Raw genomic sequence first — 12,295 nt, 5'->3', positions numbered from 1 at the left:
CCAAACTTTTACATATGACTGTATGTATGATGGGTATATGGGCATGGGACTATGAGATGAAGGACATGTGATGGGCATATGGGCACTCGACTAGGGGATGGCGGATATGTATGATGGGTATATGGGCACAGGCCTATGGAATGGAGGATGTGTGATGGGTATATGGGCATGGGACTATGGGATGGCGGATATGTATGATGGGTATATGGGCACGGGACTATGGGATGGCGGATATGTATGATGGGTATATGGGCACGGGACTATGGGATGGCGGATATGTATGATGGGTATATGGGCATGGGACTTTGGGATGGAGGATATGTATGATGGGTATATGGGCATGGGACTATGAGATGAAGGATGTGTGATGTGTATATGGGCACTCGACTATGGGATGGCGAATATGTATGATGGGTATATGGGCACGGGCCTATGGGATGGAGGATACGTATGATGGGTATATGGGCATGGGACTATGGGATGGAGGATATGTATGATGGGTATATGGGCATGGGACTATGGGATGGAGGATATGTATGATGGGTATATGGGCACGGGCCTATGGGATGGAGGATGTGTGATGGGTATATGGGCACGGGACTATGGGATGGCGGATATGTATATGGCCAAGGGACTATGGGATGGAGGATGTGTGATGGGTATATGGGCACTGGACTATGGGATGGAGGATATGTATGATGGGTATATGGGCACGGGACTATGGGATGGCGGATATGTATATGGCCAAGGGACTATGGGATGGAGGATGTGTGATGGGTATATGGGCACTGGACTATGGGATGGAGGATATGTATGATGGGTATATGGGCACAGGACTATGGGATGGCGGATATGTATATGGGCATGGGACTTTGGGATGGAGGATATGTATGATGGGTATATGGGCATGGGACTATGAGATGAAGGATGTGTGATGTGTATAAGGGCACTCGACTATGGGATGGCGAATATGTATGATGGGTATATGGGCACGGGCCTATGGGATGGAGGATACGTATGATGGGTATATGGGCATGGGACTATGGGATGGAGGATATGTATGATGGGTATATGGGCATGGGACTATGGGATGGAGGATATGTATGATGGGTATATGGGCACGGGCCTATGGGATGGAGGATGTGTGATGGGTATATGGGCACGGGACTATGGGATGGCGGATATGTATATGGCCAAGGGACTATGGGATGGAGGATGTGTGATGGGTATATGGGCACTGGACTATGGGATGGAGGATATGTATGATGGGTATATGGGCATGGGACTATGAGATGAAGGACGTGTGATGGGCATATGGGCACTCGACTAGGGGATGGCGGATATGTATGATGGGTATATGGGCACGGGACTATGGGATGGAGGATATGTATGATGGTATATGGGCATGGGACTATGGGATGGAGGATATGTATGATGGGTATATGGGCACAGGCCTATGGAATGGAGGATGTGTGATGGGTATATGGGCATGGGACTATGGGATGGCGGATATGTATATGGGCACTGGACTATGGGATGGAGGATATGCACGATGGGTATATGGGCACGGGACTAGGGGATGGCGGATATGTACGATGGGTATATGGGCATGGGACTTTGGGATGGAGGATATGTATGATGGGTATATGGGCATGGGACTATGAGATGAAGGATGTGTGATGTGTATATGGGCACTCGACTATGGGATGGCGAACATGTATGATGGGTATATGGGCACGGGCCTATGGGATGGAGGATACGTATGATGGGTATATGGGCATGGGACTATGGGATGGAGGATATGTATGATGGGTATATGGGCACAGGCCTATGGAATGGAGGATGTGTGATGGGTATATGGGCACTGGACTATGGGATGGAGGATATGCATGATGGGTATATGGGCACGGGACTAGGGGATGGCGGATATGTATGATGGGTATATGGGCACGGGACTATGGGATGGCGGATATGTATGATGGGTATATGGGCATGGGACTATGGGATGGAGGATATGTATGATGGGTATATGGGCACGGGCCTAAGGGATGGAGGATGTGTGATGGGTATATGGGCACGGGACTATGGGATGGCGGATATGTATATGGGCATGGGACTATGGGATGGAGGATGTGTGATGGGTATATGGGCACTGGACTATGGGATGGAGGATATGTATGATGGGTATATGGGCACTCGACTATGGGATGGCGAATATGTATGATGGGTATATGGGCACGGGCCTATGGGATGGAGGATACGTATGATGGGTATATGGGCATGGGACTATGGGATGGAGGATATGTATGATGGGTATATGGGCATGGGACTATGGGATGGAGGATATGTATGATGGGTATATGGGCACGGGCCTATGGGATGGAGGATGTGTGATGGGTATATGGGCACGGGACTATGGGATGGCGGATATGTATATGGCCAAGGGACTATGGGATGGAGGATGTGTGATAGGTATATGGGCACTGGACTATGGGATGGAGGATATGTATGATGGGTATATGGGCACAGGTCTATGGGATGGCGGATATGTATATGGGCACGGGACTATGGGATGGAGGATGTGTGATGGGTATATGGGCACTGGACTATGGGATGGCGGATATGTATGATGGGTATATGGGCACGGGACTATGGGATGGAGGATATGTATGATGGGTATATGGGCACGGGACTATGGGATGGAGGATATGTATGATGGGTATATGGGAATGGGATTATGGGATGGAGAATATGTATGATGGGTATATGGGCACGGGACTATGGGATGGAGAATAATTATAATTTGCTATAACTAACCACAGTTAGTTACTATGCCCGGGCAGCGCCGGGCTCTTCAGCTAGTAGTTATATATGATTATTATATATAAATAGTTACATATATGATTAATATCTATAAGTGTTATATATATATATATATATAGTTATATGTATGATTACCATGTTTAAGTGTTATATACATGTCGTTACAGATGATTATTACACATAAGTGTTATATATATATATATATAGTCACATACATGATTAATATGTAGGAGTGTTATATATATGATTGCCATGTTACATATATGTAGTTACAGATGATTATCTAATATATAAAGCTCAATGTGTATGTATGTATGTGTTATGTATGTATGTGAGTGTGTGTGTGTATGTCCGGGATTGGCATCCGCACCGTCGCAGCTACAGCCACAAAATTTGGCAGTGTCACACGTCTGGACCCCGAAAGCATCCTAAGCTATGTTGTGAGGCGAAATTTTAACCCTGCGCGTTCCAATTCACCAATTTTGCCCCTATCTACATAATGGGGGAAAAAGTGTGTGCGTATCAAGCCCCGCCCCTCATTATGATGTCATAATGTTTGCCATGGCGGCGCTGATGTCATCATAGGTTGCAAGCCACGCCGCTCATTATGATGTCATAATGGTTGACTATGGAATGGAGGATGTGTGATGGGTATATGGGCACTGGACTATAGAATGGAGGATATGTATGATGGGTATATGGGCACAGGACTAAGGGATGGCGGCTATGTATAGTGGGTATATGGGCACTCTACTATGGGATGGAGGATGTGTGATGGGTATATGGGCACTCTACTATGGGATGGAGGATATGTATGATGGGTATATATGGGCACGGGACTATGGGATGGAGGATATGTATGATGGGTATATGGGCACGGGACTATGGGATGGAGGATATGTATGATGGGTATATGTGCATGGGACTATGGGATGGAGGATGTGTGATGGGTATATGGGCACGGGCCTATGGGTTGTAGAATATGTATGATGGGTATATGGTCATGGGACTATGGGATGGAGGATATGTATGATGGGTATATGGTCACTGGACTATAAGATGGAGGATATGTATGATGGGTATATGGGCACGGGACTATGGGATGGAGGATAACTATAATTTGCTATAACTAACCACAGTTAGTTACTATGCCCGGGCAGCGCCGGGCTCTTCAGCTAGTTACATATAAGTGCGTTATATACGTAGTTACATATATGATGCTTGTATATAGACCCCAGTGTAGCATACAGTGTATCGGAGAAGTGTGCAGGTCGTGCACTCAGTATATGTACATCTATGTGTGTGTGTGTACCAGGGGGGCATGTACTGCCCATGAAGTCACCAACCCAGTGCAGCCCAGAAGTCACGTGACGACCGCCTGTGGCACCCACTGTTGATCATTGACATAACCTTTTCGCTTCAGCGTCTTTCCGAAGCCACGCCCATCCACCTTGCAGCACGTGACACTGTGAAGACGTCATCGGAAAGCGCCGCCGCAATTTAATGACAAACACCACACAAAAACGGAAAGGTAAAAAAATAAGGGCGCAGAGTAGGTGACAGATGTGGGTGCGGTGAGCGGCAGTGCTGTGCAGTCACAGTACGGCCTCAGTGTTACTGCCTCGTCAGTATGCAGGCACATGTGAATGGTGCACGGTGAGGTACTGAATTGGCAGGACACCTCACTTGTGTTGCACTCTAGGGGTCTTCATGCCAAGGTACAAATCATCTGGGGACCTGCCTGCTGATGTTTAGGAAAGATTTAGCAAATTATTAGTGTTGGAAATTGTCGTAAAACTATAAATTTTGCAATATGTTTGAGCAACTTGTAATTGCAGAAAAAATGTTGCTACTGTTTTTTAGTCCTATCTCAGGCAATCAATGTATTGTAATCAATATATGTATCAATGTGGGTGTATGATCATTGGGGAGGGAGCGTGGACGAGAGCAGCCTGATGGATTAATTGGGCCGGAGAATATTTCTGGTGACGGCATATTGCATGCACGTAACCCTTAAGATTCATAGTTATCAATGTATATTAAAAAGACACCTAGAAAAAACCCTTAGTGCACAGCAATACTCCAAAAAACACACAGAAGGCCTGGGCTGTCAGACCGATCGATCAAAGGTCTGACCGAGTCCAGTCCACAATAGATGCAGTACATCGCCACCTAATGTCTTCTCTTTTCCATGATTCATGATAAATAACTATCAATCACAATGCCAAAAGGGACAGGTGGACTTAATTATGTTATGGAGCAATATAAAATCCTGGGTCATGTGGCCTATGAAGCCCTGAGATTTCCGCTATATACTCCCCACCTGGCAGCAGAGGTTGGCGTCTTAGATAACAAGGTTTGAGCACCCTTGCTCCATGGTGGCTCCCCCTCTCTTTCCCTATATGCCCCTGTTCAACAAAGAGCCTAAACTAGACTAATCTGTCTAATCTTATTTTTGTTCAGTTGAACAGTAATGTGCAACATTTTAAAGAATCGTGACTTTTTGCTGTAAAAATGTGAAAAAGTAAAAGACATGAAAACCGCATATTTGATGCAAAATGCATCACTCCATGTGTGCCAATTTGATTAATTTGTAGCAACAAATGGCGCAAAGACAAAAAAAGGGGCCGATAGTGGCCTTTATTCTTTTGTAACGGTATGTTCATGTGCAGTGTAGATGGCATTTTACCAAATATCATCCAGACACTACAGCAAAAATGTTAAATTTGAGCAGAAAGATCAGATATAAATAGTGTGAAATTGTCATTTTGTATTGGCTTTGGCATAGTCGGAGGAATAGTAATGGTTTGTGAAAAGTGTTTTTTATTTTTTAAATTTTCTTGGGCCAATTAATATGGTAAGTTGATGTCCAGTATTGGACAAAACGTTTAGGTTTTCGTGAGGCACCCAGGAAAAGGTGGTCATTAGTTCTATACTGATGCCAGATCTATTATAGGTAACAGGCTGCAAAGGCAGATGCTCAGACTGTTACCTAGTGGCAGTGCCTGCTCAAGGTAAGAAGTGTGGCACATAATGGCTGCTTCCAAAATGCACCCGATTCCACCTCTGTGCTATCAGGCACGCTTTCCGACATGCAGCTACATGATCAGCAGAGGTTTTATGTGCACGCTGTGAATCATTAAGGATGTTGGACTCCCCTGACATTGGACTGTAGGAGGTAGGGACTTAGTAGCAAGTATTTTTCATCATAAAATGTACGCCCAAATGACACCTCTACAGATTGGATTAAAGTTGATGAAAATGAATTGGGTTGTCCCGTTTCAACACTTATGTACTCTATAGGCTTGCAGGCATGTAAAATAAAAAACCTGTGTATTACTCATCCTCCTGGGTTCAGCCAGGCCTTTCTGCCGCTGGTCTTGTCTTTGCTAATCAAGGGCAGTGATTACGACTAGGTATCTTGTAGCCTCTGCAGCTAATTGCTGGGCTCAGCAACTTTGGCAGTGTAGATCGCCCAAACTCCTGAGCCCAGCGATTAGCTGCAGCAGTTACGAGCACTGTAGATGTGACTTCACTGCTGAAGTTGATCAACAAGGACTGGAGATACAGTAGAAAGGCATCTATGATCACAGGCCTTTATCATTTGAGAAGTCTGTTGCTAAATCTTTTATTCAAAGAAAAAGTTTGACCATGAACGATGTTTCTTTGAAAGACTATTAACCAGGAAGATGGTTCACTTGTTGCCCAGTGTCGCTGAAGAAATATCACCAGCAGGGACAGTCAGTGGCACTTGACTGTTCATGTTAAACTTTTTTTTTTATGGGTACCTTTAGAGGCACTTAACAATTAAGTTATTCTCCTTATTATTGTAAATGATGAATTCTTAAAAACAATGAAATAAAATAAACTGGTGCTCCTCCACCTCTATATAAACAAGCTTTATTTCTTCACATGATGATAAAAAAACACCTTTCAGCAAGCTCAAAATCACTGACTTGTTTCGGACTACATGTCCTTACTCATAGCTATATTAAAAATACCTACAAGGTAGTTATACAGTACATGAGCACTACTTCATATCCTCTCCAATTACATGACATCACATAAAACTCTATTGGTAGAGAAACACCATATGAACAAACAACCCTTTAACCAATTCAATAATAATAACATATTATGAACAATAATCAGGAAAACACTTATAAATTTGAGGCCCAATCTGATATATTATATCTTCTGGGTACCTAGCATTCAAAGCAAATATCCAAAAGGCTTCGTGACTTGGTAGTAATCTTCCTTTTCCTCCTCTATAAAAGTAAATTAACCATTTCAGTGCTTGTCACCCTCAAATCAGTGTTACAGAAAACTTACAGCGGACCATACAATGCTACATGCAACATTTTGCTATTCCAGCCACGCTATAGAAGCAGTACCAATAGGTAAGCTTACTAGAATGGTTATGGAGGGTTCAGATTTCATCTAGCTCTATCTTGAAACTCTGTGTGGGGTTTGTCAATAAAGGAAGCATATTCTCTAGTGTTAAACCCTCAGTGGCCATAGGGGTGTCAGTGCGCTAGTCTATGACCACTCTGTTTATCTCTTCACCAAATCATACCTTGTTTCTTTAGGTGGTATAAAAAATATAGTTATTTCTCTGTACGTACTTCCTTTCTGTCGTGCTTTCTTGAATGTCTGCATGGTCAGATGGGAAATTTTTCATGCTACTTAGTGAAGTAAAGATCAATGAAGAGGTCATTACATTTCAGCTGGGAGTTGTCTATACTCAGTCTTTTGTGCTTAAGCCCCCAATGTCCTTCCACCTAACATCTGTCTTATTGTTATCAATAGGCATAGTCAGTTGGATCAGATTTATGAGGTTGGCTTTACACGTCCACAAATTACGGGTGTATTTCGGACTGAGATGTACAGAAAGGCTAAACCTCATAAATTCCATTTGAGGCGTTCAGGTCAGAACATCTGTAACCAGTCCATACCTTGTGTGTATTCGGACCATGATATGTGTAATACACATATGTGAAACACGGATTGTTTGGATCGGAATATCCAGTCTGACCACTTTCTCTCCTCACCTGAGTTGACTGCCTCTTTGCATATATAGACATCAGGGTCAGCTGTGGACTGCCCTTTAAGGGCAGGAGTCTTTGGTGACCAGAGTCAGCCAAGATGACAGGGATAAGAGCTGGACTCCAGACTCTCTTCTGTTTATAGGAGAAAGGATCTTTAAGAAAGTGAACATCAACAAATGGTGAGATTGTTCCTTTTTCTCCATAACTATATATGTAAAATTCCCCTCCTGAACAGGAGTCTTTGGGTATTTAAATGTGTCTTTTCTAAAAATTCTCCTAAAACTATGGCATGATTTTCATATTTAAGGAGTTTTTTTTTAAATTGTCTAAAGGTTACGTTTCCCAAACAGGGAACCCCTTTTTCATTGGCTTATTCTTAATGGTGTTTTTTGGTGTACACTTGATTTTATAGAGGTGGTTACCTCTTTTTATAGAACTAAACAGTAAAGGTTAAGTTTTAAAACCACTTTTCTTTGGCTATTTCTGCAATAATTTCTGGTATATTTGGTGAATTTGGAATTCTAAAAAATTCTTTGGCTAATTTTCTCATCTATGAGGTCGATCCAAATATGACCCTTTTTTTCCACAAACAATAGAAACTGGCCTTATTCTTACGAATGCATTAAGAAAATTGGTAATTCTGCAGCAGATAAAATTGCTGAAAAAATTAACATGCAGTGTTAAGGGGGTTTTACACATAGCGATATCGCTAGCACGTCACCGATTTTGTGACGTTATAGTGATATCGCTATGTGTGATACTTGCCTCCGACCGGCTCCCCCGCTGTCCATCGCTGATCGCGCGAGAATGTTCGGCTCCATTTCTCGTCGTCCACTTCCTGCTGGCGCCGACGAGCGACGTGTGGAGGTGGGCGGGAGGACGTCAGGATCGCTGTGTGTGAAAGGTGAGTATCGTGCGCTGCGTCGCTGCTGCATCGCTGTGAGATCTTCAGGTGTGAAAGCTCACTAGCGATTATTTAGCGATGCACCAGCGATCCTGACCGGGTCGGATCGCTGGTCGGATCGCTGGTGCATCGCTAAATGTAAAGGGGCGATTAGAAAAAGAAAAATGCAACACATGTTTATTTATGCAAGATAAAAAACTTGTGAGTACAATTTTACAAATCTCATTTATTTAGTTGTTGGGCTAAACCTTTTGGGGACAGCCTGGCCTCTCCTCTCCCCCCTTTCCACATTCTCTCCTTACAATGCTCACTGAACGTGCGCTGTCTTGTTGGCTCGTCACTTCTCATTAGAGCTGGTGTGGGAGTGTACTGTCACTATGCATTGAGAACAATATTGCACAGTGACGAGGGCGCTCGTTCTGAGCATACATATCGGAATTGACAACTGAGGCATGCTCAGAAGCGCAGGGTCTAGCTCATCCACTGAAATGAAGGTCACGCTTTGTTTCTGGGTAGTGACAACAGCCTATGCCCCCTGATGATGTCCTCTTTGAGTATCCCATAATGTTCTGAAGATTCTCAAACAGAATATAATAAAACAGGAAGTAGGTAAAAAAAAAAAAATGGGCAGTTAGATTATGGTAGGGACTTTTTAATTAAAACATATTAGATTACCAGTCATTTAGGATTAAAATCAATGTCAGTTTCTGACCACCCCTTTAAAACTTAAGTGCACAACACATTTTATATACCTGAGTCGAACCACAGTGTCTCCGTAGATGACATCAGTGAACTCTAAGGGTGTGTGCACATGCTGCGGATTCTGCTGCGGTTCCGGCCACTGCGGGTCGGCAGCAGTTTTTGCTGCGGTGTACAGTACCATAATATCCTATGGATATTAAAAACCGCAGTGCAGACGGTGCAGATTTTTCAGCGCGGTTTTCGTTCGGTTTCCAAACCGCAGAAAGAATTGACATGTCAATTCTTTCTGCGGATTCTGCTGCGGTTTGCCATCTCCTCCATTGAGGAGATGAAAAACCGCAGGCTAATCCGCAGGTAAAACCGCAGGTCTTTTGACCTGCAGATTTACCTGCGGATTTTACAAAATCCGCGCAGCCAAATCCGCACCCCAATCCGCAGCGTATGCACATACCCTAACTTGGTTGATTAGTTGCTTGCTGGGAGCGGCGATTTTCTGTGCACGCATTGTTCAGACTGCTATGTCATTTCTTATGGACAGCTGCTGTAATCTGTGGCCTGCAACCTGTTGATCTTGTCTGGTGAATTTGCCATCAAACATTGCTAAATTTAATTTCCCTGCGTTACAGGGATTGTGACTCTGCTTTTCCAGACTGCTGAATTGCAAAGTCTGTTTTGTTCTGCAGACATGCATAGGATGTATTGGAAGACATATTTGTTGTCACAGAAACAGATGTAATAAATGGTTGAATAGAATATTCAAGAGAATAATTCCTAAACATGCTGTGTGGGTAGTAAGCCTTGCAGCATTTTTCAAGAATTGCATAATTAAACTCACGGCATCAGGGATGCAGCCTCCACTGCCGAGCTGTGCGATGTATAGCTGCAGACCAGAGCCTGTAGGGCACTCCTGTAGACTGCCAGGATCTTAGTGGTGAGTCACTATATGACATTCTTGTCACTGACTGCATGGTGACAGCACTGCTACTGTAGATGAGGTAGGAGAACATGCACATTTCTGTCTGAAATATGGTATTGTGGCCCTGCTGATATTAGATTAGGAGCCATATTTCTACCTAGAAATGCTGAAAACATGCTAAATGCTTGACCATCTGATAACTATGGAAGTCTCCCATTGGTTGTGCATTTTGTAGTATTTTAAAATTTTTGCATGTATTTTTTTGATCTATTGTTTTTTAAACTACTTTAGTAATCAATTTTTTTTTTCAGCTCAACATCGGAGACTTAAAGCTGTGATCGCTTAATTGTTCAGGAAACACTGCACATATATGCATATGCACTTTTAATGAAACATCTGTTAGGAAGACCCCAACTGCCATGGCAACATCATTGCCAGCCTGCAAATGCTTCACAAGGGGTGTAGCTTTCGGGGGTCTTGTTACCGATGGTCGATGTAAGAGATCTGCTCTATACCCAAGTACTTAATTAAAGGGATTCTGTGAGTCCAAAGTGACAGTTTAAACTAAGCACATAGCTTTGTAGGTGACATAGATCCTGTAAAAATTGTACCATAATTTTTGAATTGCTTCCACTGTCTGCCCCCAAAATGTCTTTATTCCTATAAATTAGGATGCCGGTGCACCTTTGGCATGGCCCAAGTGTTGAGGGTAGCATTCCATGCATACATGCTCCCCTGCCTTTCTACTTTATTAACAGTAGTGAGCACTGTCTGCAGTGAAATCTCTATATATTTACAAATTGTTAATCGGTCTTTTATTGAAATATGCTAATTGGCTCTTGGTGCAGTTCAGTATATGTTTTCACTTACTTGATTTCCACCTATCTCTGTCCCCACTCTTCCCTAATATACAGCTTTGTCTTCACAAAAACCAGAGGAGGGCTGAGATAGAGGTAGAAAGGTTCACTAAACTGCCTGGCCACACCATGGATGCACTTAGCATCTCATTGTCATATTTTAAAGGACAATTTAAGGCAAACTCAGTACTGGAGTTGGACACTGATTTTTAACAACCAGTTCATCTGAATCAAGAGGAACCAGTTGAATATCCCCAAGATTTAACCCCTTTCCGACATCCGGCGTAATAGTACGCCGATGTTGGACAGCCTCCCTTTGATGTGGGCTCTAGCGGTGAGCCCACATCTTTCCCGGGATATGTAAACTGTTTTGAACAGCTGACATGTTCCCGGAATAGCCGCGGGTGGAATCGCGATTCACCCGCAGCTATTAACACATTAAATGCTGCTGTCAAACGCTGACAGTGGCATTTAACATGCGCTTCCAGCAATCGTGCCAGAAATCCGCCCATCGGTGACCCCCGTCACGTGTTCGCGGGTCACCGATGGGTTGACATAAGAACCGGAGGTCTCCTGGAGACCCCTTGGTTGTCATTGCCGGCTTGCTGTGAGTGTCGCCTAGCTGGTCGGCGCTCATAGCAAATGAGTAATTCAGCTGCATACAGGTGATCTGATCATCGCCTGTATTTAGCAGAGACGATTGAGTCATGGCAGCTTCTAGTCTCCCATAGAGACTATTGAAGCATGCCAAAAGTAAAAAAAAAAAAAAAAAAAAAAGGTTTTTTTAAAATATAATAAAATATAAAAGTTCAAATCACCCCCCTTTTCCCCCTTTCAAAATAAAACAATAAAAGGACAAGCTTACACATATTTGGTATTGCCACAATCAGAATCGCCCGATCTTTCAATAAAAGAAAAAAAAAGAGTATTAAACCCTTAGTGACTCTGGGCCAAATTTTTGAAATTGGACCAGTGACACTTTATGTGGTAAATAATTCTGGAACACTTCAACATATCCCGTTGATTTTGAGATTTTTTATGTGAC

At 43.3% G+C, this 12,295-nt stretch overlaps 2 protein-coding genes across 6 annotated transcripts in view; one reads left to right on the top strand and one right to left on the bottom strand.

The window, feature by feature from the left end:
* CNTF (ciliary neurotrophic factor) overlaps positions 1-10,439 on the bottom strand; it is a 105,314-nt gene extending 94,875 nt beyond the window's left edge. Inside the window, exon 1 of one of the 2 annotated variants that reach the window (XM_073560927.1) lies at positions 10,313-10,439. The gene's annotated coding sequence lies outside the window, so the exon portion shown is untranslated. Of the gene's footprint in view, positions 1-4,169; positions 4,270-10,312 lie in introns of those variants that run through there. The other variant, XM_073560928.1, reaches the window with a different exon arrangement.
* LOC141073619 (uncharacterized) overlaps positions 4,248-12,295 on the top strand; it is a 36,953-nt gene continuing 28,905 nt past the window's right edge. The window contains exon 1 of one of the 4 annotated variants that reach the window (XM_073560923.1): positions 4,248-4,354. In XM_073560923.1, coding sequence (XP_073417024.1) covers positions 4,327-4,354 — 28 coding nt within the window. In that variant the 5' untranslated portion in view covers positions 4,248-4,326. Of the gene's footprint in view, positions 4,355-4,384; positions 4,542-7,133; positions 7,224-7,937; positions 8,051-12,295 lie in introns of those variants that run through there. The other 3 variants (XM_073560924.1, XM_073560921.1, XM_073560925.1) reach the window with 3 other exon arrangements.

Source organism: Dendrobates tinctorius, unplaced genomic scaffold (genome assembly GCF_039654945.1).
Source record: "Dendrobates tinctorius isolate UK_male_01 unplaced genomic scaffold, ASM3965494v1 ptg000308l, whole genome shotgun sequence".
NCBI classification, from domain to species: Eukaryota; Metazoa; Chordata; class Amphibia; order Anura; family Dendrobatidae; genus Dendrobates; species Dendrobates tinctorius.
This window is presented reverse-complemented; position numbering and strand designations above follow the sequence as displayed.